The 27,923-nt window shown below is 47.8% G+C and overlaps 1 protein-coding gene across 18 annotated transcripts in view; it reads right to left on the reverse strand.

The window, feature by feature from the left end:
• Nav2 (neuron navigator 2) overlaps window positions 1-27,923 on the reverse strand; it is a 665,125-nt gene that overhangs the window by 236,863 nt on the left and 400,339 nt on the right. For 16 of the 18 annotated variants that reach the window (XR_015451332.1, XM_087211232.1, XM_087211229.1 and 13 more), the window contains one exon: window positions 6,282-6,399. Coding sequence is in view for 16 of the 18 variants with exons in the window: in XM_087211232.1 (XP_087067358.1) it covers window positions 6,282-6,399 (118 nt within the window). In the remaining 2 variants the exon portion in view is untranslated. Of the gene's footprint in view, window positions 1-6,281; window positions 6,400-21,466; window positions 21,708-23,850; window positions 24,090-27,923 lie in introns of those variants that run through there. The other 2 variants (XM_087211233.1, XM_087211230.1) reach the window with 2 other exon arrangements.

Genomic DNA, 27,923 nt, shown 5'->3' on the forward strand with positions numbered 1-27,923 from the left:
TGGGGCGATCCCCCACCAGACACAGGGAAAGAGATCTGTGTAGACACTGAGTTTGAGAGCAGCCAGGCCAGAGAAGCGGTGGGTATGGAAGCGAGAGGGTTGGCTTTGGAGGAAAAGATGCCCCAGCCTGAATGCCAGGTCTAGAGCCACATCACGCAATCTCTCTGGGCCTCAGTTTCCTCATTATAAAATGAAGCTAATGCGATCTGCCTTGGAGAAGCAATGAGAACTAGATGATATGACAGCACATGCAGCAACTGTGCTTAGCACACAGTGGGTGCACTCTGTTAGTATCATTAATTTAATAATTCCTATCATTTAGAGAAAACATACACAAGAAATACTTTCTTTTTGATGTGTCCATGTGAGTTAAACGCAGGAACTCAGCTAGGACTCCAGAGGGAAGACTGAAGACTCACATCCTCTGCAGGCTTTGTAAACTCCCTCCCCAATCCCATGTCCCCACCTCATGCCCTCGCCCAAAGAAGGATGAGGCGCACACAGGCCTCTGTCTCCCAGCACCCACAGCTGCCTCTCCTAAGAGGGAGACGCACCCCAATCTGTTATCTAAGACATAGTACCCCATCTTGTCTCCTTAACCAGGCTGCGGGAGCTGGAAGACAAGTGTAGCTTACTTTCACATTTGTATCCTTAGAGTTCAACAACTGCTTGCAAAATTGAATTCCTCCTCAACTGCCCCCCAAATCACATCAGATTCTTATGAATGTAGAGGATAAAACTTTCATGGAAAGGCATTAAAAACTGTCTGAAAAGGATAACAGAATCCAAGTATCCCAGGCCTCCAAAATTGGGAAACACCTGAGCTCACCATGATCTCAAATTGAGTTTATTTTTTTCTCTAGTGTTTCTACCTAGAGAGAAAGCATAAAATATGAAAGCAAGCTAATGGAAGGGAATTGCCTACAAATCAAATTGCCTGGTTAGTATATATTCAGCTTGATCTATACCATCTTTAGCGCCTGCCCAAAGCATCTATTGTTCACATTTATGACCCACCTGGGAACTCCCAATCTTTGAGATTCAGTTCAGCTTTCTCAATTCTGCTTAATGTAACAACTCTGGGTGGGACAGGAATTTTTGCAAGTCTTATTCCCAAAGGAGGTCCCTAAAACATACAAAATATGGGCAAAGGGCAGCCCTGAGTTCCATCTTCAGTGGGGAGAAAGGGGGAGGGAAGAGAAGAGAAGGAAGGAGGAGAAAGAGGGAGGGAAGGAGAAAGGGGAGAGAAAACAGGAAGGACAAGAGGAAGAAAAGAAGGACAGATGGATGGAAGGAAGGAAGGAATGGGTATGAAGGAAGGAAGGAAGGAAGATGTGATAACTCATTGCATATTTGGCCTCCAATTCACCAGGAAATACAGTTATGCAGAACATACTGTCAGCATGTAAACTCCATAACTGAGATTTTTCTCTACTTGGTTTTGTACTATAATTTCAGAGCTTAGGCCTGAGCCTAGCACCTAAGCCACTCAATAAATGGTTGTTGAGTAGAACTATGGAAGGAATATCCTGAACATTTCAATGAATCGGGGCTTATGGCCAATTTTGAGACAGCTGTCCTTTCAGTGATAAATAGTGACGTACATACTAAAGACAGGAAAAAATGAATACCCTTGACAAAGAGTATTCCTCCATCCATGGGAAATTATGGCAGACGTAACACAACACTACAGAGAACAAATAGGTGGTTCATAAGGTACTGACGTATCTTTCAACTAGATATTCACTGTGGTCAGAGTCATAAGCCACTGGGTTCTGATCAGAACCTAGTTCAGCACTGGGTCCTTCTCAGTGCTCACTGCAGTGAAGGGTGGATAGCTATCATCCTAAGAAGTCATTTGGGAAATTTTAAAGATTCTTCATGTACCATCCGAATAAATGAAACCAAAGGGCTCAGTCTAATTACTTTCCCAATTCTTTTTAATGGCCTGTCACCTAAATCCAGTCAGGTGCTCTGTGAATAGAAACATCACAGCTCCATGCTGCCGTTTTACATGCTCGCTTCCAGCACATATACTAAAAATGTTGCCATTTTACAACAGTCAAAATAAACCAAAGGGGTAGAACGTACTTATGACCACTCCAAAAGGAAGAGGGCAAGAGGAAAATTAAATGGGTAAACCAGACACAAACTAAATGCTTAATAAAAATGCAAAATAAATCCTGGGCCTCTTTGATTCCAATTTCATATAATTTAAATGCTTTCTCCTTTACTTAAATTCCCAAGAATTCCTATGGTTGTCATAAATACTTAACAGCACTAACAGCAGCTCTGATTCTGTTGATAAACATGAAGAGCTGGATCCTCAGAGCCAAATTTTTTAACTCAGGGTAGTGGGTCTTTGGCTGAACCCCAAAAGCAGCTAATCAAAGGAGCAAAAGTCATCTGTCACCAGAGTCCTTGATCGTGATTAAAACTGGCATCTCAAGAGCAAATGGCAATTTATCCAAGCACATTCAAGACATTCTTAGCCTGCTAATGCAGTGAGCTGTCTGCATACAAGGTGACAAGTTAGGGATTGAAACCATCAATGCACTTCTTAAATACAAACAGTGGCATCAATCTCATTACTTTTCCAAAGACCTCCCTCAAAGGATGCAGAGCATGTTAATGGCCTGTGTATCATCTACCACATCATCATCCCTGGCTGCCAGCAGACCTGCCAGTGGGGAGAGAGGCACTGGCTGCCCCGAAGGATGAATGACTTACCCAAGGTCACACAATGGCAGCAAGTCATTGATGAGAGAAGGTATGGTCCCACGAGTTGAAGGCAGTCTCCCCCACTTCACTCCCTCTCCAACTCTCACTTGTTCATTCACTTCCTTCCCTCTCCCTTGTCTTTCTTCTCATCTCTCTCGTATTTCCTCCTTCTCTCCCTCCACCCCCTTCTGGCATCTTCCCTGAGTGACCCCAGTGTGAGCAGAAGGTGTCCCCTGCCTTCACACTGCATATCTTGGCCTTGTAGACTTTCCGGATAACTCATGGGGATGGCACTGCAACGGCCTGGCTCACATCTCAGGAAGATAATCACAGCAACAAGAGGCTGAATGCAGAACCACAGCCCCCGGCCACCTAAGGACGGGTGCTCAAAGGCAGCACTGAAAGGCGCATTTCCCCCCGTGGGCAGAGAGCTGCAACAGAAAAGTGTGAGCCCCAGACAGCTCACCCTCTAGGAAAGCTGGCCAGAGGGTGTCTAGGACAGATAGGGACTTGGGAGAAGCATATGGGAAAAGCACTTAGGGTTTTCCTTCAGGTTACACATCTGATGCCACCTCCCAGTCTGGAAATCAACTGGATTCACTGCATGTCCACAGTGGCCCTGATTTTGTCTTAACTCCCTAACTCCCCCCTCTAGCCCTTCCGTACACTGTCTGCTCCACTGGGGGTGCCTTCCCTGCCCACCAGGCCCAGCGAGCTCCTACTGTAAAGTAAACTCCCCCACATCCCCCCTCCCTGCTCTGCGGTCCATCGTGGGGCAGCACTTGCGGAGCACGAGGCCTTGACCACAATGCATGATGCTTAGCAGGGCCACGTTCTACCTGCAGGTTTTGTTGGCCTTCACTGACACGTTTTCACTGAAGCTTCTTATTTTGAAGTAATCAAACTTACTTCGGGAAAAATAATAGGACTAGAACACAGCTTTCCCATACACCTTGGTCCTATTTTCTCTCTCCCTCTGGCCGCTCTCTCTTCCTCTGGATAGGTCCACATGTAATGTTTCTTTTCTGAACCTTTTCAGGGTAAGCTACATACATCATGCCCTTTGCCCTTTACCTTTTAGTGCCTATTTCCAAAGCACAAATATATTATCTCCCAAGGTACAGTTACAGAGTTCAGAAAATCTAATACTGACACAATGCCAATATTCCAATTTTGCCAACTGACTTAAAAACATTCCTTACAGCTTTTTATTCCCCTGTCCAGGATGCAGTTCTGGGCCGAGTAGTGCGTTCAGTTGTCACATCTCTTTCATTTCCTTTATTCTGGAACAGCTTTTCAGACTTTGTCTTTCATGACACTGCTGCCTTTGAACAATACAAGCCAATTTTGTTGTTTTTAACAGAATGGGTTTGTCTGAGATTCCTCATGACTGATTTGTTACAGGTTTTCCATCCCTGATCACTTTAGGAAGCACATGACTTCCATCTATCCCTCACCAATGATGGAAACTAGATCATCTGGTCCTGAGGTGGCCTGGGTATTCCCCTTCATGGTTATTATATTTCCCATCGCGACCAACAAGCAACCAGTGGAGAGAGGTTTGGAGACCATGCAAATGCCAGGAAAGGTACCAGAGAGAAACTGAGTTTTTGGAATGAGTAGGAGCTCACCAGCCAAAGAACAAGTAGAATTCTGCCCAGCACAAGGCGGAGTCAGTAGGACTCTAATTCTGCAAAAAATGTTATATAGACAATACTTAGATGTCCATATGCAAATATATGTGTATATACTGAGTACCTGTGCACATACAAATATATCAGTGTACATATTCTTTTGATGAGCGTACATATAGGGGAAGAGGACTGGATGGTTGGTCAATACTTCAGCTTTCTGATCAGAAAGGGTGCCCCTTCCCCAAAGGTCTGCATTCACAGGATACTCTAGATTAGATGTTCTGAACTGGGAGAGACGATCTAGGAACAATTTGATGCTTTCTTAGCTCCCTTAGATGCTGAGGGGAACAACATGGTGGCCTGAGGTACAGCCTGGTCTGCTGGTATGGGACGAGCTTCTCTGATCTGAAAGTCTAAGTATCCCAAAATCTGAAGCTTTTTTTTGGTAATACTGGGGATTGAAATCAAGGTTTCCACAGTGGTCAACATCCCTGGTGTTGGGATTTCAGGCATGGACCACCACATCCAGTGCAAAATGTGAAACATTTTGAGCCTCTACTTGACACTGCAGGCAGAAAATTCCACACTGTGAAACTTTTGTTTCAGGAAGAAAACTATTTAAAATATCGTATAAAGTTACCTTTGGTCTAAGTGTATACGACATATGTGAAACACAACAGAATTTCATGTTTAGAGTTGAACTTCCTAAGTAAGATAGCCCATTCCATAAAAGCAAATTATCTGAAAAAGTCTGAAGTCTGAAACACTTTTGCTCCCAAGCATTTTGAATAAGGGATATACAACTAGCACCATCCTGAGACTTTGGAAGCACAAGTCAGTAGCTTGGTTTCGGGGAGTTCCTGTTTAGGGAGGGGCTTTAGTCTGAACAGATGCAGGGAAACATCCCCTTGAGCAGTGACAGAATCGTGTTCAGTAAATTTCCAGTGCAGCCATGGCAGACATGACTAATCAACCTATGATGGCACACACCGACACTGACATGGACACTGAAACCTCCACATCCTTCCGCGCATATCTTCTGAGGCAGCTGCTACCCAGTGCTATCCAGGAACACACCATAGTTTCCAACACATTGCATATTTGACAGCTAACTTGAATTTCATGGGCCTGCCATTGCAACAACTGCAAAGGCGACTGCTCACACTTGAAGGAAAGGCGACTTCTCTGCAACAGCACATGCCAGAGGGGCTGGAGTTTCCAGCCTCTCCCTGTGCCTAGACCTGGCAGGAGTCTGCTACCAGCGACAACAGTCAGTCTAATGCCGTCTAACTGGCCTCCCTCCTCATCTGCTCCGAGCTCTCAGGCAGGACCAGGGCTGTGTCGCTTCAGGCCCAAGCTATGGCCAGCACCTACCTGCCTGCTTGCTCAGGAGGGGCTCTCTCATCCCAGATCCTGGCTAAGGCCTTAAAAATCCCACTGCCCAAGTCCCCTTCCCCTAGTAGTAAACCAGAACTGACCGACCCTCTCTGTAGTTCTAGCCTTTGATCTCTCAGACACAGTTAGAATTGGCAAGATTAAACCAGCCTCATGGTGGCTTCTGGCTGTCTCTCTCTCTCTCAATATTTCTAGGCATTCACACAAAAAAGTACCATCAGCAGGGAAAAAGGAGAGAACCGGAAAGATAGTAGGAGGCAAAAAGGGGTCAGAGCACGCCACCCCCAAATCATAGGCATTTTTCTCTGGCCCCTGGCAGTCTTTCCTCTAAGAGGATCATGGTGGGATTGCTGGGTCTATGATCTCAACAGGAAAAGCAAGTTGTCCCCACACAAGTGGCTGTCCACATATGGGACAGCAACACTTTGTCTCTTTTGAGACTTCAGTGTCCTCTCCTAGGCCTATGCAACCCCCGTGGCTGGCTCTGCTCTGCTCTGAGTTATCAGCCCTGCAGGAAAAACGCACTCTTACCCACGACCTGGATGATCTGGGCCAGGAGGACGCCGTCGGTCACATCTTGCTGGAGATCCTTGATGAGACGTTTGTGGCCAGATTTGGCTAGATAGTGATTGGCCCAGTCCGTGTAGATCTGTAAAAAAGCAAAGAGGCAACTTCAGGAATCCAGCCAGAGCCCATTTCGGGGTCTGAGGCAGCTGCTAAGCTGGGGCTTGGGAGCAGCAGCCACAGGGAGCTTTCGAGGACCAGCCGCCACCATTAAAATTCAGGGTATTGTGTAGACTGGGCATTCAGCTCACCATGGCTGGGCTGCCGCCTATTGAGAGAGCTGCCGTCAAAGCTGGGGAAAAGCTAAAGAAAGCTTCAAAACATGCAGGGCCTGAAAAGGACAGGAGACAAGGAACTAAACAGCCTGCCAGCCGGCTTGGAGAGGCTGTGGCTCTAAACACAGGCGCAGTCTCCTCCACCCCTTCTCATCTTTTCCTCTTTATGGGGAAACCATATGGGGAGGTTACCACCCAATGGGCATCTTTTCATGAGCCTTTCAGGGTAAGAAGGGCTACTGAGCCAGCCAAGTTCTCAGGAGCCTGGGTGCCCTGCAAAGAAACCAGATAGGAAAGCACAGAGTGCCTTCAATTACTCCTGTGTGGGTGGAGTTACTGACGGCCTCACCTTAACCTCAAATCTCATCAGTTTAATTCAAAGGCCAGGCATCATTTCCCCTGTTGGGATTCTGTGGACAAAACCCAGCAAATTCCACATCTTTAAACATAACATCTGCGTACACAGCACCCCAGAAAAACAAAACCTGGGTCACCCGTGGAACCAGGAGAGCAGATCTCCTGGGGAACACATTAGACTGCTCTTCTTGGTCACAAAATCATGAGAGTAAAGGAAGATTTGTTTCCAAGCAGGCCAAGGAGCACAAGAAAACCTTGGTCTCAAAACTTTCTCCCCAACTGTGAAAGCCACAGACAAACAGAACAGAGACAAACAAACAAACAGAATGGAGCAGAACACCTCCCGTTGCTTTTGAAGGCTAAGTTTCACATGTAGATTTCTGGGCTCATAGAGGAGGTGGGGGTGTGCACAGGGACATGTGAAAAGTGACAGGAACAAATCACTGCTCAAAAAGAGAACTTCCCCCCCACCATGGTCAGAAGCAATAGTTCCATATAGCAATCCATACGCTGCCTACACTAAAACGGTGAGGTGCTCGTTCTGCATATCCACATAACTCACAGACCAGGGGACACTTCTCTGCTCAGCTCTTGCCCTCAGTCCTTTCTTCCCCAGAGTGATCTCATACAATGGGGTGCTGCCCCTCAAGGCTCCTGCAGTGGGGCCAGGAGCCAGGTCTTTCTGAGAGGTAGTATCTCTGGCTACTCCTCCTGGGTACAGGATGTCATGAAGAGACAAGGCAAAGCTGCACATTCTACCTCAGAGGCGCAAGTGACATCTCCTGTCCACACCCCCACCCCATCTAGAAGCTCTGCAGGGTCCCACTGGAGGAAGAGGCACTCATGGCTGGGTCCTATTCCACACCTCATCCCAGGTATCTATCTGGTCCTTAAATCCACATGAGGCTCCTCTCAAGTTGTCAAAGATCAAAAATCTAGCAAATCAGATCATTTGCAATTTGATATGCATGGAGACAGCTAAGGAAGTGGAATGCCACCTGGATAACTACAAACGGCCAACCTGAAATTCCCTAAACAATCACCACATGAAATTGTGAAGACAGAGAGAGAGAAAAGGAGAAAAATATTCAAAGGAAAAGAGGCAGAGCTAGGTTCAAGGTCCAGTTCTGCAGCCCCCATAAAGATAGGGATTTGGGTCTGTTTTGTTCAAGTACCTACAATGGCACAAACACATTAGTGTTTCTCAATGTGTGCTTGTTATGGTTTATTGCTGGATGTTCTCCCAAAGCCTCATGTACTCAAAGATGGGGCTTTGAGAAGGTGATTGGATTACGGGGGCTTATACCTGACTTGCTGTTAGGAGGCGGAGTCTGGTTGGAAGGGGTGGGTCACTGTGGATATGACCCAGAAGGATTTATCTCCCTCCCCAGCACCTCCCTTGATCTCTCTTCTGACACGAGCAGCTCTCCTCCCACCATACCCCTCTGTGATGTTGTTTTTTGGAGCCAGCCAACCATGGACGGTAACCATGAGCCAAAATAAACCTCTCCTCCTTGAACTTGTGGCTGCTGGGTATGGGGTCTCAACAATGACGACAGTGACTAAGACAATACCTGAGAATGAATGCATGGATAGCTCAGGTGAGCTACTAAACCTCTCTGAGGCTGTTTTCTTATCTATAAAATGAAATCAACACTATTTACTCATCAATTATTAAGAGGACCAAGTGATACTACAAATTTGGAAAAAAGTGATTTATTCAGAGCAAGGCCTTGATAAATACCAGTGAACACAAGTGCCTACTGCATATTGAGAACTGGCCTAACCATTTTACACATATTATTCCTCTAATCATCATTCTATGCTACTATTCTTGTGTCCCCTTTTCAGAAAAGAAAACCGAGGGGCAGAGATACAAAATAACTTGCCCAAGGTCCTAGTAAGTGGCAAGCCCAGGCTGACTTATTCCTGAATCCCTCAGACATTGTGCAACACTGCCTCTCAGAATAAAATACAAATCTTGGTCAGGTAACGCACCCACCCAACCTTCCTACTGATTGGAAGTTCACTCCTCTATTCCACTGTGGTCTTGCCTAAAGAATTAAAATCAAAACATCAAAATCCAAATCTAGTTCAATACCTTGCTATATGAATGCCCTGGATAAGTCCCCAACTCTTTGGTTTTTTGCCTGTAAAATGGGCAAGAAGAGGCCTACCTTCGAGGGTGGTGGTGAGACTCAGGGAGGGGCTGTATGGGACTCCTGGTGTGACTGACGTCGGGGCTCAGGAAGCAGATGCAGAGCAGGAGGGTGGCAAAGAGGACTCTGAACTTGCTTTGACTCTTGGCGGCTGTGCTCCCTGCCAATTGCCTCTGTGCCCTTTGGCCAAAATGCCCTCATTTGCAAGAATGTGATGATAATGTCGACGTCACTGGGCTATTATGAAGATGAGATGAGCTCATGTACAGAAAGGACACAGAACCCTGGCACATGCTAAGGTTCAGGGAATAAAAGCTAACATTAGAAATTTTTACCACCAGCATCATTAAATGGGCCATAATGAAACCTGCTACAGACTTTACCCTGAATACCCAGGGCACGAATGACTCAAGGATTTCTTCTCCTACTCACAGCAAAATGTCAAGAGTTTGGAATATCCTCCACTTGGAATCACAGAGTATGGCAGAGTGTAAAAGAAAAGCCGGCCAGAAACTGGCCAGGCTGGTACATAGAGCAAGGCTTCACAGTTCACATGGAACCATGAAACATCCCAAGGATTAGAGCCATGTGCACCAGGAGCATAGCTGAGTGGAAGCAGAGCCGGACGAGGGTGCTGCTGAGCATCCAGCCCTCTCCTTTCTGAGAGAGTAAAGGTTTTTTCAAACAGATGTGCAGTCTCTAAAACTAGGTCTCTATGTGAGTCTGCAAAATACAGCTGGAAACAGGTTAAGTCAACATCTTTCAGCAAATATGTACACATTCACACACACACACACACACACATACAAGCACACACACACACACATGAGTGCACACATCCAATATGGAACCATGGTAATGCCAAGCAGTATGAGGTAAAAGAGAATTTTCAAAGGCTATAGTAACCAGATATGGCTCTGGCCAAAATGGCCCTCTCTCCTCTGAGACAAGAACTCCTCTCTCAACTTTAATCGGCCAGCAGGGTGTCTCGGTGCACACTTGTAATCTCAGCACTTGGGAGGCTGAGGCAAGTGGATCCCCTCAAGTTCAAGACCAGCCTGGGTTACATAGTGAGTTCAAAGCCAGCCTGAACTGCATAGCAAAACACTGTTTCAAAAAAACTAAAACTAAAACTAAAAAACAACAACTTCACACACAAAAAACCCCAATTTTAATCTACCTATATACCACTGCCAAATAAATCTTCCCAGATCTCAGCTCTAATCTAACTGCCGCTCAGTCTTCAATGGCTCCCCACTGTCCAGTGAATTAAAGGCAACCTTTTTACACTGTGACTCAAGGTGGTCCCTCCATCTGCTCTTTCCCAGAATGCACCTGACCCTCGCAATGGTCACTGTGTGGGGGAGGTAGACACACAGTCTGGCCCCGGACAAGTTAATGTCTAATCATCTTTCTATTCCTGTTTTATCCTCCATACAGTGGGGATTATATTAAATATATTATAAGGTAGAGGCAGCAAATGGTGAGCCAGGCTAATGCCAGTTGACCACCTGTTTTTGTAGACCTCCATGGGACACAATCCCTGTCCATTTGTGGTCTCTGGCTGCTTTTATGCCACCAGCGCCAAGTTGAGCAGTTGTGACAAAGACCTTCAGGCCACAAAACCTCAAATATTTCTCAAATATTTACTCCCTAGCTCTTCTCTGAAAAAGTTTGTGGGTCTGGGTTCTAAGGAGTAATGGGGACAGCACGCACACATCCCCCAAAAGCTCAGCAACAGTAATCAGGGTCACCCTCGGGAAAGTCACGCCCTCTGGTGCCCGAACAGAAGCTACCCCTCCTCCAAGTCCCCCACCTGGGGCTGCCCTCTTCTCAGCCCCAAAGTCTGGCCCTCCGCACAGTCACTGTTCATTTCCTGCTTGACTCTGGGGCCACCAGTGACGTAGAGCTTGTGCAGAACTTAGACCGGGGCAGCACTTCCCATCCCTGCTGCCACATGTGGGCAGCGATTCCGCCTAGCCCATTTCTGCATGCCTGGCAGTGCCTCCCGGGAAGCTGGCACATGGCAGGAGGCTTGTAAGTGGTTGCCAGGCTGAGAATACAGCAAGAAAAAGGGCAAATCTTGGGGAATTGATTACATATGAAACTTAAATAACGGAGGCTCTTGGTGAATCCTCAAACCAGATTGTATTGGTTGAGAAGAGGGGAAAGCAAGGAAAATAGACAACTACAGAGCATCAGGGCCCGTTAATCAGGACCCATCTACCAAGGATCATTAATTATCTGGTTTCTCCTCCCCTCTCCTGTCTCCAGCTCTTGACTTTTTCAAGACATGAATCACAACACCCTAATATATTTTTAAACCTGTTTTCAGGAACCATGTTAAGCACAGACATAAATTCAGCCCCATCCTCAGCACTAGCCCATGCAAGGAAAAGCATTCTCCTGCACCCTTGAAAAACAAATCCACAGTATCCTGAGACATCAGAGATGGTCACCATAGGTTCCAGCAACTCAGCCAAATTGGAGCAACATGTGTTTCAAAGATTTTAAGCAAGGGCCATAAGCAGGCTGGGCTTCCTGTATGCCTCAGATATCCAGAGGAGATTTCCCCAAAGCCTCTCATTTCCTAAATCATAGACACTTGAAGCTGCTGTTGCTCTTTTGTGAGACCCCACTCATGGATCCTGGATCCTGGGTTTGACCCCAGGTGGAGACTGGGGAATCTGCAGCAGAAACTGACCAAAGAGCTACTCAGCAGGAAAGGAGAAAACTCCCATCCCTGATCCTATGCTGGCACTGCCAAGGCACTCCCGGAGAAAGGCTGGGGTCATTTCCCACTCGTGGGTACCCAGCAGGAGTCGGCCGAGGCACCTGCCTTCACGCCGTTCCTCATCTGCACCCCATCGTTCCATCTAGCCGCCTGGCGCTCTCCCCAGCCCTCCACCCAGAGCCTCCCCGCTGCAGGGTTGCTCAGCAAGGGAGCAGCGCTGTCTGAGGCCTGCAGAGATAACGGAAAAGCAGGCGGAGAGAGCAGAAGAATGAATTCATTTTGACTCATTTGATTTCCCCAGACAGAATTTCAAAAAGCGCATCATTTGTTTGGTGACCACTCCACATCATTCCCTATCAAACAGGTTGAAATCCAAATGGGGAGATTTTGACAGGGCAGTTGCTGTAATAACAAAAACAGGTAATAGTGGCACTGAGTTAAACCAAGAGGGTCTAAGAACATGGCTCAGTTTATACTGCAATTATCCCTCACGTGAAGGAAGGGCAGCACTGTGAGAGACCCAAGAAAATTCCGCAAAACAAGTGCACCAGGAGCACTAAAATGGAGCCACAGCAACCAAACCAGAAATGCAAACTGGTGCGTGGGAGCCTGGTGAAAGCCAAAGGCAGGTGGCATCAGGATCTCAGTTCCCGGAGAAACAAACAGCAAACAGCACCTCGTGGAAGGAAATGCCAACTTGAAGATGAGAGAGCACAGAAAAGCTGCATGTGGCCTCCAAGGCTGTTTCCGGCATCCTGACTGCAAAGGGAATGCTACTATTTGGCCTCTATTCAAGAGCCCCATTCAACACCACTTCCATGACTGAGCCGGAGGCAGTTAGACGGCTTAGTTCTGGTTACTCTTTCATACACAAAATGCTATTGCAACAATAGCAGATTAAATGTTCACCCTGAGCTAGGTATCCTGACATCCACCTGTAAGCCCAGCACTCTGGGAGGCTGAAGCAGGAGGATTTCAAGATAGCACCAAATGCATGGTGCTACTTCCCCTCTGCCCTTCAGAGTCTAATACTGATTCCTCTCAATGAAAGGCCACGCCTTGGGATTAGAAAGCATGGCCATGGATGGAACAGTGGATGAAACAATGTCCCCAGTCCCATACTCTGGAGAAAGAGGAGGAGCACACAGAAGCAAATCTTTGACTCCAGGCCTACGAAGTTGGGGTTGCTTCTGCTCCTCGACTTCTCAGAGAAGAGTCCAGTTGTACCCAGTGTCCTCCTAGCGGAGGGAGGGCAGTGACACTCCTTTATGGGCATCGCTGCCTCCCACTGATGTGCCACTCAGGGTACCTATTGTCACTCCACACGACAGTCATCACAAAGGTAGTACCTGCCGTCTCAGCTGAACCCCAGGACCAACGGTGAGCTCTGGGTGATCCTCATAGAGCCGTGTCCCCTCTGAGCACCAGTGTCCCTCGCCTGTGTAACAGGGACACCTAGTTGTCTTACACACTAAGCCCGATCACATGGGTAAGTGGTTACTATGGCACCTGGCACAGGGTATTAAGGGGCTTCTATGAATATTCCAGTTAAACACTGGGCTACTGACATTGTGGAGAAATAAGTCATTCTAGATTGTTGAAAGCCACCCATTCTCCACTATTCAATTGAAATCTTTTCCAAACAGAGAATCATGCCCTAGCTTTAAAAAAATGTTTATGTTTAGCAGTGCATGCTTTCAGCCAGTAATGATCACACTTATCACAGGAAACACGGAACACATCCTAATCTTAATCCTTGTTATCTCCCCTCTCCTCCCTCCCTCCCTCCCTTCTTCCCTCCTTCATCCTTTGGTCCCATTCCTATTTGCAGAAGAACGATTCTCACTATTCTCCCTGTTAACTATCTTTTATTTTGCCCTTTGATCCTGGCTTTTAATGAACAGGACTTCTCTTTTCTTGATAGCTTGGGGAAATCACTCTGAACACTAGTGCTGTGTGGTATCTAAGGGTGTCAAATTGCTGGACCCTCCTTAAAAGAGCTGAGCGTTGCCCACCATGGTGGTTCACATTTGTAGTCCCAGAATTTGGGAGGTTGGGGCAAACATCACAAGTTCAAGGCCAGTCTGGGCCACATAGTGTGACCCTGGCTCAAAAGACAAACCAAAAATACCTGAAAGTCTTTTAAAATCATCCATGAACAGTAAGTAAGCTTCAAGCAAGAGCCTTGGTAGGACTCTGCCCTCAAGGGCAGCACAGATATCGAAGGGTTTTGCTGCACTCTTTTCAGTATATAGAGGTTTCAGTTCTCAGCTGGTCCCCAGCCAAATGAAACCACCACAAAGTTGGACTCCAGGAGCAGCCAAAAATGAAAGGCATCACAGTACAGGGATACATGCATGCCTGTGTTTATAGCAGCACAATTCTTAATAGCAACTCTTGGAAGTGGGCTATATGTCCATCATCAGATGAATGCATAAAGAAAATGTGGTACTTACACACAATGGAGTACTACTCTGCCATAAAGAAGGATAAACTAGAGTCATTTGTAGGAAAATAGATGCACTTTGGGGACCATACTGCACCCTCACTGCCCTTTCTGTGTGACTTTTCCAATCTCTGTTCAGGGCCCCCATGGGACTCCCACCCTGTGACAGCTGCAGGCACTCCTGGTGCACTAAGAAAGCACTGCCCCAGTACCTATCCGCGCTGGTGCTGCTCTTGCTTTGGTCTTACCCATGACCACCATTTACCAAATGCCCAGTGTCGACTGATGACAGGAAGACCTTCAGAGTCAGATCACTCTGGTTTCCAAACCTCAATTGCTTCCTGGCAGAGTGATCCCAGATAAGTTACTCAAACTACCAGAGCCTCGCTTTCCTCATCTGTAAAACGGATCAACAACTTATTCACGGTACTGTGAGGCGGACACCAGATCATCTACCAAAGCCTGGGACTGAGTACAGGGTGAGTCTGTGAGCCGTGATTACCAGGAGGACTCCGGACAATGGCTCCTTTAGCCCCCACCTCGCCCGTGAGGAAGGCATCAATTTCCCCATGGTACAGATGAGGAAGCTGAGGTACCGGGAGGCAAAGGGACTTTCTGTCTTACAGGACGAGGTGCCCTGGCTCCTGATGGTGCCACACTGCTAGTGAGGGGCCCATACACCATGCACTGTGACAGAGTCATGCACCAGGGCAGTGTGGGAAACATCGCAGGAGAGAGGCTGATTGTATGAAAGCCACCCAGGTCCTCCTGTGCCTGCAAACAGAGCTGGTCGCTTGTCCCTGAGCACCAAGAGACTCGAGATGGGCGCCAACACTTTCCCACGTCGCCAAAGCACAAAGCAAACATCATTTCACAGGAGTGTTAGGACAGCAAAAGTACGAATGCCAAACAACAGGAGTTGGTGTCGTGGGGCTGCTGCTGAGAAGCGAAACGCTCCAGGGAAAGTCGGCGGTCCTTCCAGGCTGGCCTGGACCCCGCGAGACAGCCCGGCTGGGCTGGGCCTGGGAATGGCCCCACAGCACACAGGGAGGCATTGTCTGCCGGGATCCAGATCAAGCCAAAGGTGGGTGTGCTTGGCCACTCCAAGGATTTCGAAACTGCACCTTCAGAAAAAACCCAGGCTGGGAAACATGCCGGGAGGGCCTACAGTATCTTAAGGAGGAGGGTGAGGGTGTCTGGTTCTCCCACACCTTGGGGGAACCCACATTCAATGCCCAAGATGTTCCCCTCCTCCCTGCTCTCCTGGGGCAGGCGACACTCCGAGACTCCATGCCCAGGCTCAAAGGGCTTCCCACCCGTTTCCTCACTGGAGCACGGCCTCCCCTGTGCTTCCGCTAGCCCGGGGCTTTACAGCCCTGACCTCAACAATCTCCCCTCTGCTGCAGTGCTCCGGGAGGACGGGGATTCTTACCTGAACTTTCCAGACATCTAGAACACTGCCTGGCACATACTAAGTGTTCACTAGTCACTGAATAAACGACCATCAACACTTCACGTGCTGAGAAACAGAGGCTGTAAAAGGTCAGGCATACCAGGTAATGGTGGCTCACACCTGTAATCTCAGCAGTGGGTGGGGAGGACCGAGGCAGGGAGATCGCAAGTTCCAGTCCTGCCTGGGCAACTTGGTGAGATCCTGTCTCAACAAAACAAAAAAGAAGCTGTGTGTGATGGTACATGCCACTAATCCCAACATGCTGGGAGGCTGAGGCAAAAGGATCAAAGTTTAGCCCAATCTGCACAACTCAGCAAGACCCTGTCTCAAAATAAGAAATAAAAAAGGGCTAGGGACATGGTTTAGTGAGAAGGCCCTGGGTTCAATCTCCAGTATTTCCCTCACACACACAAATAATAAAATAAATCATCAGCACAGTTTGTAATAGCTAAATCTTGGAAACAGCCCCAATGCCCATTAGCTGATGAATGGATAAAGAAGTGGCTTTTTAATACAATGGAGTACTGCTCAGCCATAAAGAAGGACAAGCTTGGGTCATGTCTATGCAAATGGATGCACCTTGAGACCATACTCTTAAGTGAAATAAATGGGACACATATGTATAAATATCACATTGTTTCTCTGGTGTGAGAAACTGAAAGTGTAAACAAGGACCAAAATGTATAATAGATACTGTGAAATAGGAAGAAAAGTTCAAATGGGAAGAGGAACAAGGGATGGGGGAGGGGAAGGAAGGAAGAGAAAAGGCAAAAAAACGAGAAAAGAAGGATAAAATGGAAGCAAAGATTTGTAAGTTAAGGAGGGGAAGAGGAGTTGAAGGGAAGGAAGAGGAATCAGAAAAAAAGAAGACTCAAGATATATCATATAGGGTTGGGGATTTAGCTCAGTGGTTCTGCCGCCTGCCTCGAAAGCGCAAGGTCCTGAGTTTGATCCCCGGTACCAAAAAAAAAAAAAAAAGAAAGATATATCACATAAGGGCCGGGGATTTAGTTCAGTGGCGCTGGACCTGCCTTGAAAGTGCGAGGTCCTGAGTTCGATCCCCAGCGCTGGGGGAAACAAAAAGCTATATCATGTACAAATTCCCTATGATGAATGCTATAATTATGTACATCTAAAATGTACCAATTAACTTAATTAACCTAAAAAAATAAATAAAACATCAAATACGTGCCAGAGTCGCACATTCAATAGAAAGTGAAGTTCCACGGGGGCCAGGCCCCAATGGCAAGTGTTTCTCAGTCTTCCTGGAAACTCACGGCGCGGCGGGCGCGGGCGTCTCTCTGGATGGGCCGCCGACTGACCTCGTCAGCATTTCCGCCCTGTCCTCCAATCCTCTGCAGCTCCCTCCGCTACACACTGCAGCTAAGGAGAGGAGACTTCCCTCGAGCCGCTGAGTTGCCCTGTGATTGGCCTTCCAGGCACCCGCTGCCAGGACTTCTGGCTTTCTCGGACCCAGCCAAGACCTTAGAGTCCTTGGTGACCTTAGAGTCCTAGGTTGCTTAACCTCTCTGAGTCTCACATTTCCTCAGCATAGGGTGGTTGTGTACACAGAGTGAGACATTAGATCTAAAGGACTCCACACCTGTTTGGACAAGGAGAACGCCAAGGCTTTGTTACTTGGGCAGCCACCCCCTTCTGGGCCTCAGCTTGCACATCTGTAGAACAGGACAACAGCCTATTATCCACTGGCAGGACTATGATGTCTACGTGTGGACTAAAGGCTGGTAAAGTGGGCAGCAAAGTGCCACCTGGCACACAGCTGGTACCTGTAAGCAGCAGTGAACCATGGCCACCACCAGGCCACTCTCCTTTCTCTAAAATCCCAGCATGCAACAAAAAATCAGCCTCAGGGCCCTTGTAAGAGCTTTGGAGATCTCTCCCCCACCCCACCCATGAAGGCCTCAGCCCTGCAAATGCCTAAACCCAGGCAGGCCATTCCCAGTCCAGTTCCCAGGCCCAGCACCAAATGACTTGTTCTTCCATTTGTTTGCCTCCAAAAGCACCTTGCCCATGCCTTTATCGTGGAAGGGGGACTGGAGGGAGGGCCACCCCGGGGAGATGGATGTCCGTATGAATGAGAGAGTGGAAGAAAAGACAGGTGAGTGGTTACAGGAGGAGTTGCATGAATAGATGAATGGATGGACTGGCCCCTTCACTGCCTAGATAGTCCATGAAATCAAGATGATATTTCACGTCTCTTTCAAACCAGTGCCAGCGAAAGGCACAGAACAAGCATGGTAAGGAACACTTTGCTGAGAAGCAGTTTTCAATAGCCTGGTTGTAGGACTCATCTGACCTCGGATGGTAAAGTGCTACTGAAAAAGACATAGCTGGGCTGTGCGTAGTGGCACACACCTATAATCCCGGCTCTCTGGAAGGCTGAGGCAGGAGGATTGCAAATTTGAATCCAGTTTGAACCAGACCCTGTCTCGAAAGTTTTAAAAAAGACTGGGGATGTAGTTCAGTGCAAAGGCCCTGGATTCATTCCCCAGCACCACAAAAACAAACAGACAACAACCCTCATCACACCCTAATTCCTGTATTGCTTTTTTTCCGGAGTATGTGTGCTCCTAATATCCTGTAGGAGGGCAGGCACATGGCTCAGGAATGGCGTGTTGGTAGATGGAAATCAGGCTTGGGAGGAGAAGGATTTGCATATGGAAATGGACAAGTGCAACCTGTCCAGCTTTTTCTCCTTGGAGAGCCAAGTGTGGAGCACCACAGGGAAAAAAGTTCAGGGTTATCAGTTCCCTCCACAGCCCATCCTCCTCCCTGGAGCAGCTGTTTTGCAGAGGCTGTGTATGAGCATGCAAATTTGGGAGAGGACAGTGAGCTAAAATGCTTTGCATGAGAAAAAGGGAATTCAGGGAGGATCTGGACCCAGTAGCAAGACCGGGAAGTTGGGGGGCACACCACGGAGAGACATTTAGTGGAGTTGTGTGTGATCTCAACTCTCCCCTTGGAAATCTTCCCTAAAATCTCTCTTACCAGTGCTCTCTAGGGCTAGTGGAATCCTCAGGAACAAGAAGTGCCAAGTTCCACTTCCCAGTGGGTAAAGGGCCAGGAGCGAGCGAGCCAGAGCCCTGGTTAGGTTTCTCCCCATTAAGAGAGGGATGGTTTGTTCCCAGGGCCAAGAGGGCAGAGGGTGAGCTCATGGTACCTCGCTGCGCCATCAGAGTGCCTATTACAAGGCATCTGCTCCGGGAATGCTGGCTGAGAGACCCTCCTGGCTGCCTCCCTTTTCTTCCACACAAGTCTCCTTGGCTTTGGCCCTGGCATCTTTAGGGCTCACTGAGGTTGCCCTGCTGGCCCTACTCAGGGTGGGCTCTACTGGCCCTGGCCCCGTCTGTGCCTGGCCCTGGCGATCCAAACTCACCTGACCCAGGTGCAATTCCATCCAGGCTGGGAGCTCCAGGAGCTAGGTCTGCAGCTCCGGGTGGGAGAGTCACTGACCCCAGCTAACATTTACATTTCAGCCAGTCCTCAGGCTGGGGCTGTAGCACCGGAGGTGGATGTGAGGAAATGCAATCACTGGGAGAGGGGTTCTTTGTTTTGTGTTTTTTCCTTATGGTAAAAAGGTTTAGTGTAGTTTTTTTTTTTTTAATGGCCACTCTCGTGAGTGGCTACAAAAGGTACACATGGCTCACTAAAATTTCTATCACCAAGGCTAGGGCTGTAGCTCAGGGATAGGAGTTTTGTCTAGCATGCACGAGGGCTTGGGTTCAATCCCCAGCACTGCAAGTAAGAATAATAAATTTTAAGATTCCCAACACCCAATGCAAACTGTGTACACACAGTGATTATTTGAAGGTATTTCTTGCTCAAGAAAACTGAGCAGTGGTTGGTAGTTTATGGGATTTTTCCTGCAGCCTAAGGGTAAGTTTAAGCAAAGACTGCACAGCAGCCTAAATGTGTTTGTTTATTTGTTTGAGATTTGCTATGTAGATTAATTGGCTGGCCTTGAACTCATGGTAATCCTCTTGCCTCAGCCTCCTGAATGCTGGGATTACAGGCTTTCTTGTTTTTAAAAAAATGGTACTGGGAATTAAACCCAGGGCCTTTGCACTGAGCTGCATACCCAGCCCTTTTTGGAAATTTTTATTTTGAGACTGTCTTAGTTACTTTTCTCTGGTTGCTGAGGCAAAATAACCAACATCCAAAGTTAAAGGGGAATGCAAGAGGGACCTTAACAGTGTCTTTATGCCTTTTTATCCCATCTAGACTACCAGGCAGTGCCAAACCAATCACTCACATGTAGCAGTTTAGAAATCACATGCCCTTAATCCCAGCATCACACATTCCAGATTCAGTCACCTCTGAAAAGGACTGCATGAGGCTTTAGGGAGACATTTAGACACAAGCCACAAAAGAAACTAAATTGCTAACTTCCCCAGGCTAGGCTCAAACTTGTAATCCTCCTGCCTCAGCCTCCCAGAGTGCTGGGATTTACATGCCTGTGCCACCACACCCACAGGCAGGTTGATTTCACTAGGAGAGCCAGATCAGAGAAGACTAGGAGAGCCAGAGCAGAGAAGACCAGGAGCCGAGGCAGCACCCTCTTGTGCGAGGGGCTGTGCCTGAAGGTAGAGCAAGAATGAGGTGGTGAGGTCTGCTCTGCTTTCATCTAGAGAAAGAGGGAAGTGCAGAGTTTAGGGTCCCAGAAAATACAATTTTTGTGTAAATAAATATAAACGTGTATTTTACACGAGGGCTGTGCCAACCACAAATAATGAACATAAGGGATTGACCTTGGGATAATTGATTGTAAAATGTCTAAACCCCCAAAGCATTAGATGAGCAGTTATCCCCTGTTGAAGTTCTTCTGCAAATGACAAACTTCCCTAAATGCTGTGTGAGTGACAGGGAGAAACTATCACACCATGGTTCCATGTAGAATGTGACGTCAGATATGCGGTCACACCCTGGCTCCAACCTCTTAATAAATGCAAACCCAGCCAAGCACAGAAACTCCTCCAGCCGGACTTCTTCCTCTATGAGACGGAGGAAGTAAGATGGCAGCACCTCGAACAACCCCTTAGGTTAGGGATCAAAGGAGGACAAAGTGGGAGGCATCTGTCATCACCAGGCAGAAGCATGGGTAAAGGATAAGGATGCTTCCTAAGGAAGCCACACGGCCTTGGGGACTCCCCGAGGTCTCCTGAGTGGCCAGAGAGCCGGATCCTGATCCTGTTGGTAGAAGGGCCCAGGACTTGGCAGAGACACTGCTGTGCCCTTTGTGGGAAAGTTGTGTGGCGAAAGCTTTGAAACACTGGACTCCGGCGATTCCCAGCAGCGTCCTGTGGCCCTGCCCTAGGAATGCACTTCCCTCTCCTCCCCGGTTTGGGAGCCTCATTCCTTTCTTAGCGATTCAAGAGACTTGGCTAGAGCAGAATGATGGTTGTGCCCTCAGCCCTTCTCTGGCTCAGATGTAGGAGCTGCCATGCCCAGGGGCATCTTGGGGTTTTATCGTTTTATATTCTTGTAAGAGGCTTTTACTAGGAAGACTACCAGATATCACGCTGGCACCTAGGAAAGCAGGGGTGCCTCCCCTACCCTTGGGACAGCCTGGCCAGGAGCACAAAAGAATGATCTGCACAAAGGTACTATTTATTCTACAAAGCCCTGGAGGGAGGCCCCAATTGAGTCATTTCATGAAGAATAAAGTCCTAACAACAAAGCTGCTTCTGCTCCCATCCGTGGGGCTTACCATTAGAAAGCTCTTTCCGAAACAGAATCCAATCTGAGCCTCATCGCCATCCTGGGAAACGGGGGACAGCCTGCACTCTCCCCATTTCGGAGACGAGATGACTGAGGGCTCAGCTGGCCCAAGATCAGCATCAGCACTGCCAGTAAGATGTTCCAACTCAGCCCGGTCACCTTTCCATCACAAGGCAGGTATGGAAATCAGTCCAGCTCATTCAGAAGGGCTCACTGGCAGGGAGAGAGGTCTAAGGCGAAACCAAGGTAGAAATATTAGAGGGTGCAAATGGGGCGAGGCCCTCAAGGGAGTCAGTGCCGAAGAGGAGAGCGCATCACAACTGTGGCTGGAGGCGCATCTGTTGAAGGCCAGGCCTCAAGATAGACAGAATGACCAGGCCTGCATGTCGCCCCCATACAATTATATTGTATAAGCAGTATACAATATAATTGATACCACCTGGTCCAATAAAGTCCAGATAGACATCAGTCACCCGGTGTGTGACCAGGACCTTCTGATTCCTCTCTTCCTAAAAAGGTCCTTGTTCTTTCCATGTATACTTGCTATGTGGCCTGCTTCTCCATTGGTTCAATATTACCTAAGCGGCTACACTTGTAATCTTATTGGCTGGCCATGGTTTTGACCCACGCTGTACCCACCTTGTGATTTTGCTCTATAAAATTTCCTCTGGGAAGTGGGCTCAGTGGCAACCCACTTTTGGGTCCCCTGTCTCTCCGGAGCTGTCTCTCTCAATAAATTTTTCCTACTCTTAACCTCCATTGTTCCTTAGAATTCATTCTTTGATTTTGGGGAACACAAGCTCAGCGTACTTGACATCTAGCAGGTTGGGAGTTATGTTATTTCCCCTATATCACTATGAAAGGGGGAATTTTAAACCCGTGTCTCTCCAGCCAGATTCATCAGGACACAGAAATCCCCAGGCAGGCATGTGAGATGTTTTCATCAAAGCTCCAGATCACATACTGTAGCCTCCTCCTACTGAAAGGTCTATTCTTAACAGCTTACCTCAAAAGAAATCCCCTCCACAGGGCACTGAGCCTAGACCCCAATAGTAAAATAATAACCCCAAGGCATCCCTGTTAATGATGCTTGGACTGGGCAGTTTTAGACATCTAAAGCCAGAGGGACCTGTGTCCAGTAGCCCAGTAGACCTGTACCTTTAATGAGCCAACACATTGGGAGGATGGGGGCAGCAAGAGGATGTCAAACATTCAGAGGACTCAGCAGAGTGCCCCACATGACAAATGACTTCAGAATCCCTTGAAAGGTATCTTCCTGCAGGGATCTCCCCTCTGCATCATCCATATCCTTTCCTATAGCAACACAGAATAGCTGCTTGCTATGCAAATGCTTTGGAGATTTAAATATTTTACACTTAATCACTGCAAGGTCAGTTATACACAGTACTCACTAACCAAATGAAAGAAGCACAATCTTCCCTAGAGAATGAGGCTCTGAAAACCCACCTGGTACTATCAACACTGCCTGAGATATGTGTACTGGCAGAGGGCAGAGATAAACTCAGGGAGGGAAGGAAAAAAATCACATTGTTTTTGCAAGAAGCTTGAGCTAAAGAGGTTCTCCTGCCATAAAGCTATGGCCTCTGATCCTCAGACTACATCAAAGTGATCATTTACTGTCAACCCAGAATTCCACACCTGAAAGCCCCAAGACCACCGTTAGCTCTGGCAACATGAATAGCCTGGATGTTAAGGAGGCACAAAGGAAGAAAGGTACATCTTGCCTTTTTGCTCTGTGCATGCGAGCTCTCCACTGCGAGCGGGAAGCCACGGGGGTGCCTGCCTTCCAGCCGGAAAGATCCCACCCAGGTTTCCCTGGCCAGGAGGAGGAAAGGGTTGCGTGATCCTTCCTGGAACATCTCTGGGTCTCACCAGGCAGGAAATCACTTCCAGTTGCCCCAGACGCGTCCTTCTTGCAATGGAGCCCCACAGAGCACTCCCTGACTTCTCCTCTGACCCCCAGCCACAGTACTGCTCTCTCCCGCTGGCACTGGCTGAGGCCCAGGGAGGAAAACAGACTGGCCACACCTGCTGTCACCCACGACCCTCCCGATCTGGCCTAGCCAGCCCCGCCTTGGGTTTGTGCAACTGTATTTTCTCAGGCCACCAACCATTTCCAGACGGATCCTTCTCTACCTGCTCTAAAAATACACCACTCGGGCCTCACCCCACGAGGACACATGGAACAGCAGAGGAAGCAGTTAGCTCTGCAGAGTACCCCGAAGATGAAAGGCTCAGGGGCCCACCCGGCATAGAAAGTAAATTGGAACCATCTCTAAGCACGAGCCCAGTTCATATCAACTTCTCCAGCTCTCCCCAGAGACCCTGCCAGGACCCCTGGTGGTTGCTTACCACTTTATAATGGTCGCAGGAATCCCAACTCTGACCCCGGGCGGGAACCCACACGCTGATGCTTACGGGCATGATTCGACCCTGCTGCAGTGAGCGGGAGCCTCCGAAGCCCGCGGCCTGTGCCCTCTCGGGGGTGTCTAGTTCAAAGCACTGCGGAGGCGGGCGAAGCCTCCAAGGTTAATTTTAGCTGAAGTCATGCACCCGCTGTGGTCAGATTTTCTTACACAGGCCACCTCCCGAATAGCGACAGCTTATGTTACCCCAACCCCCCAGGGCGGCCCTCTGGCCCCCTGCCCTGACTCTAGACTGCTGCGATTCCTGCTTCTCCCATTGCCTGCACCAGATTCTCTTCACTCTGCAGAAGAATCTCACTCTCTGTGCTTACATTTTCATGGCACACTTGGGGGCAATAAATCACCGCTTCTTTGGCTGCCCCAGGCAAACAACCTGGGAAGTCGCTCCCCTCGGCCCATGCTTGGCAAAGGCTGAGCAAGCAGGCTGGAGGCTTCACATCAGCAGCGGCCACAGGAGAGTAAAAAGCCTGCGTGCTTTTGCTGGCAGTGGGGCTCAGACACCCTTCCTTGGCACTGTCAGGCCCGTGGGGGCTCCCACACCCCATCATATGCCTAACCCTCTGTCTGTCAAAGGGAGAGAACAGTGCCTGCCCTTCTATTCCGTCACAGCCAGGGGAGGAGGGGCCTCCGCATGTTCCAGCCAAGCTCTCACTCTTACATGGGAAGAGACTGGTGCCTTCATTCAATTTTACAGTGATTTTGAAAAGACTGCTGGGGATTGGCAAAGGTGCTGGATTCCAGATTTTAAAAGTGCAGCCTGCAGGAGGGAAGGTGTCAGAAGTAGCCTGTTTTAGGCCCCACTTCCTACCAAGCTCAGAGATAGGGGCTGGCAGCTTACTGACCCAGCTTGAGCAAGAGTCACCTGCTGGATGGAACGCAGGTCTGCTCAAAGCAAATCCAGAGCGGCTGCTGTGATTTCCAAACAAATCCCACAGTTTTTCAGCTAAAACCTGTGTGCAGTGTTTAAGACAGGTATCAAGGCCTCAGCCAGAAACTGCTCCAGGCGGGACATCCTGCAATCTCTGTTCCGCCTTGGGTCTCCACATTACTCTCCTACGGCATCCTACACCTCTCCTCGTGGAAATCAGAATGAAGATTGGTCAAAAAACTAAAGCTAGAAACATGTACCGGTTTTTAAAAAGGCTCAGAACACCCACAGTTATTGCATCATTTAGGTATTTACTGAACACACACCCTGTTGACAGTTACTCTTCTATCAGAGGACTGACAGTGAACAAGAAAGTGCTTCTATGAGGCTTGATTCTATTGAGGATGATGGGAAGAAGAGAGAAGACAGCAATAAACAAATAGGCAAACAAATATCAGAGACTAAATGCCATGAAAAGAGAGTGAGAGTGGATGGTGACCAGTGGGGAAATACCGTGGTAGAGAAACTGACAACAGTGTCTCTAAGGAGGTGACACTGGGTAAGAGACTCTGTGGCATTGGGTAAGAGAGACAGGGCAGTGGATCTCCCAGCCCAGGAGCACCAGCATCACCGGGGACCTGTTGGAAATGCAGATTCTCAGGCCCAACCCGACCTGTGGAATCAAAGATCCTGGAGAGTCGGGCAGCCTAGGTTTGACCAAGCACTAGTGGTTCTCATGGACCCTGTAGTTCGGGGACCATGAAGCTATGGAAAGGGCATGCCAGCTGGAGCACTCTATAAATGACACAAGTCTGTTTTGCTTAGTGCCACAATCCCTGGCCACCAGCCCAGGTCCCAAGCACATAGTAGGAACTCAATAAATATTTCTTTGACAGCTTGCCAGGTATTAAATCCCAACCCTCTAGAATCCAGATAAAAATCACACAAGTGTTATATTCATAACATTTTAGGAAAACACTCAAAAAAAAAGGAAGAGAAGGAGGTCACTTAGAATTCCAGGTGGCAGTGGAATGTTTTCTATAGTGCCAAAAACTGCCAGCCGCAGAGATCGGCTCTTCCCAATCTAATAAAACTTGGCATCTCAAAGTTGGCAATTAGATTTCCTGAAAAAGGCTAAATGCGGCAGCCTTCTGCCTCCTGATTCTGAAACTCAGTAAGAAAGGCATTAGTGTGTGGCAGCTGGGATAATCATTTAATTGATCTTTTCCACCCATAGAAGCCTCCCTTCTCTGCTCCAACCCACTGACTTGTAAATCAATGTCACCTTCACTGTGATCATGAAAAAGCGGGAAAAAACCCAACCCCTCTCCCCAGACCAAATTGGAGTCAATTTCCTAATGGGGCCTGGGTGACACTCTACATGGGTGCTGCCATTCCCTGCCCACCCCCACGGCCACCCACACAGCTCTCTTCTGGCCAGTGGGAGCTCCCCAGACACTGAAGCAGCAAACAAGGGGCTTCCGACAGCAGGGACTCTAACAGAAAAGGTGTTGGATTCTGACATCAACCAGACCTGACTCAAAGTCCTGAACTGGATGACATTTCACAAGCAACAAGAAAGCCATTTGGAGTGTCCGAAGGGTTCAAATAATCACATAGATTTTCTCCTCTTCATTATTGCTCTATATAACTCCACCCACTCATTCAACAAACATTTATTAAGTACCTACTGTGCACCAGTACTGGGGACATGGTGATATGCAAAACTGACATGGAGCTTAATGTCTCGAGGGAGAGACAGATATTAATCAAACAAGGATGTCACATGAAGATATAAAAAGATGCCAAAGGGCAATTGTGATAAGTGCTATGTGGCACCATTGGAGTTTATATATAATGGGAGAATTCCATTGTCCAGAATTTAATAAAATTCAGATCCCCAGGTCCCAGATAGGTGTCTACATCACTCTCAGGGCACTGGCATATTTAATAAGTTTCCCAGGTTCCTATCACTGTTGATACAGGGGTTGCAGCTAAACAAAGGAAGAGGGCTAGAATGATTCATGTCATAACAGATTGGCATTGGAGACTATAGAAACTGTAATTTCAGTTTACAAATGAAACCATGGTATAAAATATATACTGATCTAGATATCAAATCACTATAAATGAATGTTTACTTAATCTAGATACAATGCTTATAAATATGCATATATACAGAGTTTATATCCATACTTCCTTGTTCTGCCAGTTAAAAAGGGTCTAAGAACAATGACACTCCAGTAGCAACAAGCCTGCCTAGCCCCAGATTTTGGCCCCTAATACCTTTCTCCAATAAAAGGAACCAGGATTTTTTTTGGAAAATGGGTGATTATCATACCAGGGCAGAAACTACTCAAGGTAAGCCTGGAGCATATTATGGTATCAAAAAGTAAAATGCACAGTATATAAAAAAGGTGGGATGTACCCAGGTGTGATGGACCCCTGAAGCCCAGCCCCTTGGGGTTGAAGGCATGAGGATCTCCAGGGCCACCTTGGTAACTTAGCAGGACCCTGTCTGAAATTTTTTTTAAAGTTTGAAAGGGGGCTGGGGATGTAGCTCAGCAGTAGAGCAGCCTGGGTTTGATTCTCAACACTGTAAAACAAACAAACAAAAATCCAGTACGGATGTAACTCCCAACACACAATGATGAGGTATGCAAAAGGGGCACAGAGCCAACTGAAAGAGTCCCCAAAGGTTAAAGCTTGCCAAGCTCAAAACAATTTGAGTGACAAAATAAAGCAGTATTAGATCATAACCCAAAGCATGCAGCAAATATCCATGAGTTCAATAAAGAAATGATTGAATGAATAATAAATGACACTAGAAAAACCTCCAGGCAAAAAGAATTCCAAATCAAGTCATGTAGATATTCGGCTCTCAAGGTGAAGTGTGGGCTACACACAGAGCAAGGCGTAGAAAGGAGCGGTAGAGTAATGTTAGGATGACGACAGCCGACACGCACCCTACCCTAGCCAGGTGAGCAAGGTTAACCCAGCCATAAGATCGTGGCGATAGCATGACCCCTGATACAGTGTGAGGATGTCATCTCTGTGGTCTTCTCCCAAACCCTCAACCCAAGTCTAATTACCTCAGTTGGGGAGCGAGGGTGTAGGAGGTGGCATTCCCC

This window comes from Heterocephalus glaber, unplaced genomic scaffold (assembly GCF_053883595.1).
Source record: "Heterocephalus glaber isolate CG9 unplaced genomic scaffold, H.glaber_assembly_v1.0 deba00001428, whole genome shotgun sequence".
Taxonomy (NCBI): Eukaryota; Metazoa; Chordata; class Mammalia; order Rodentia; family Bathyergidae; genus Heterocephalus; species Heterocephalus glaber.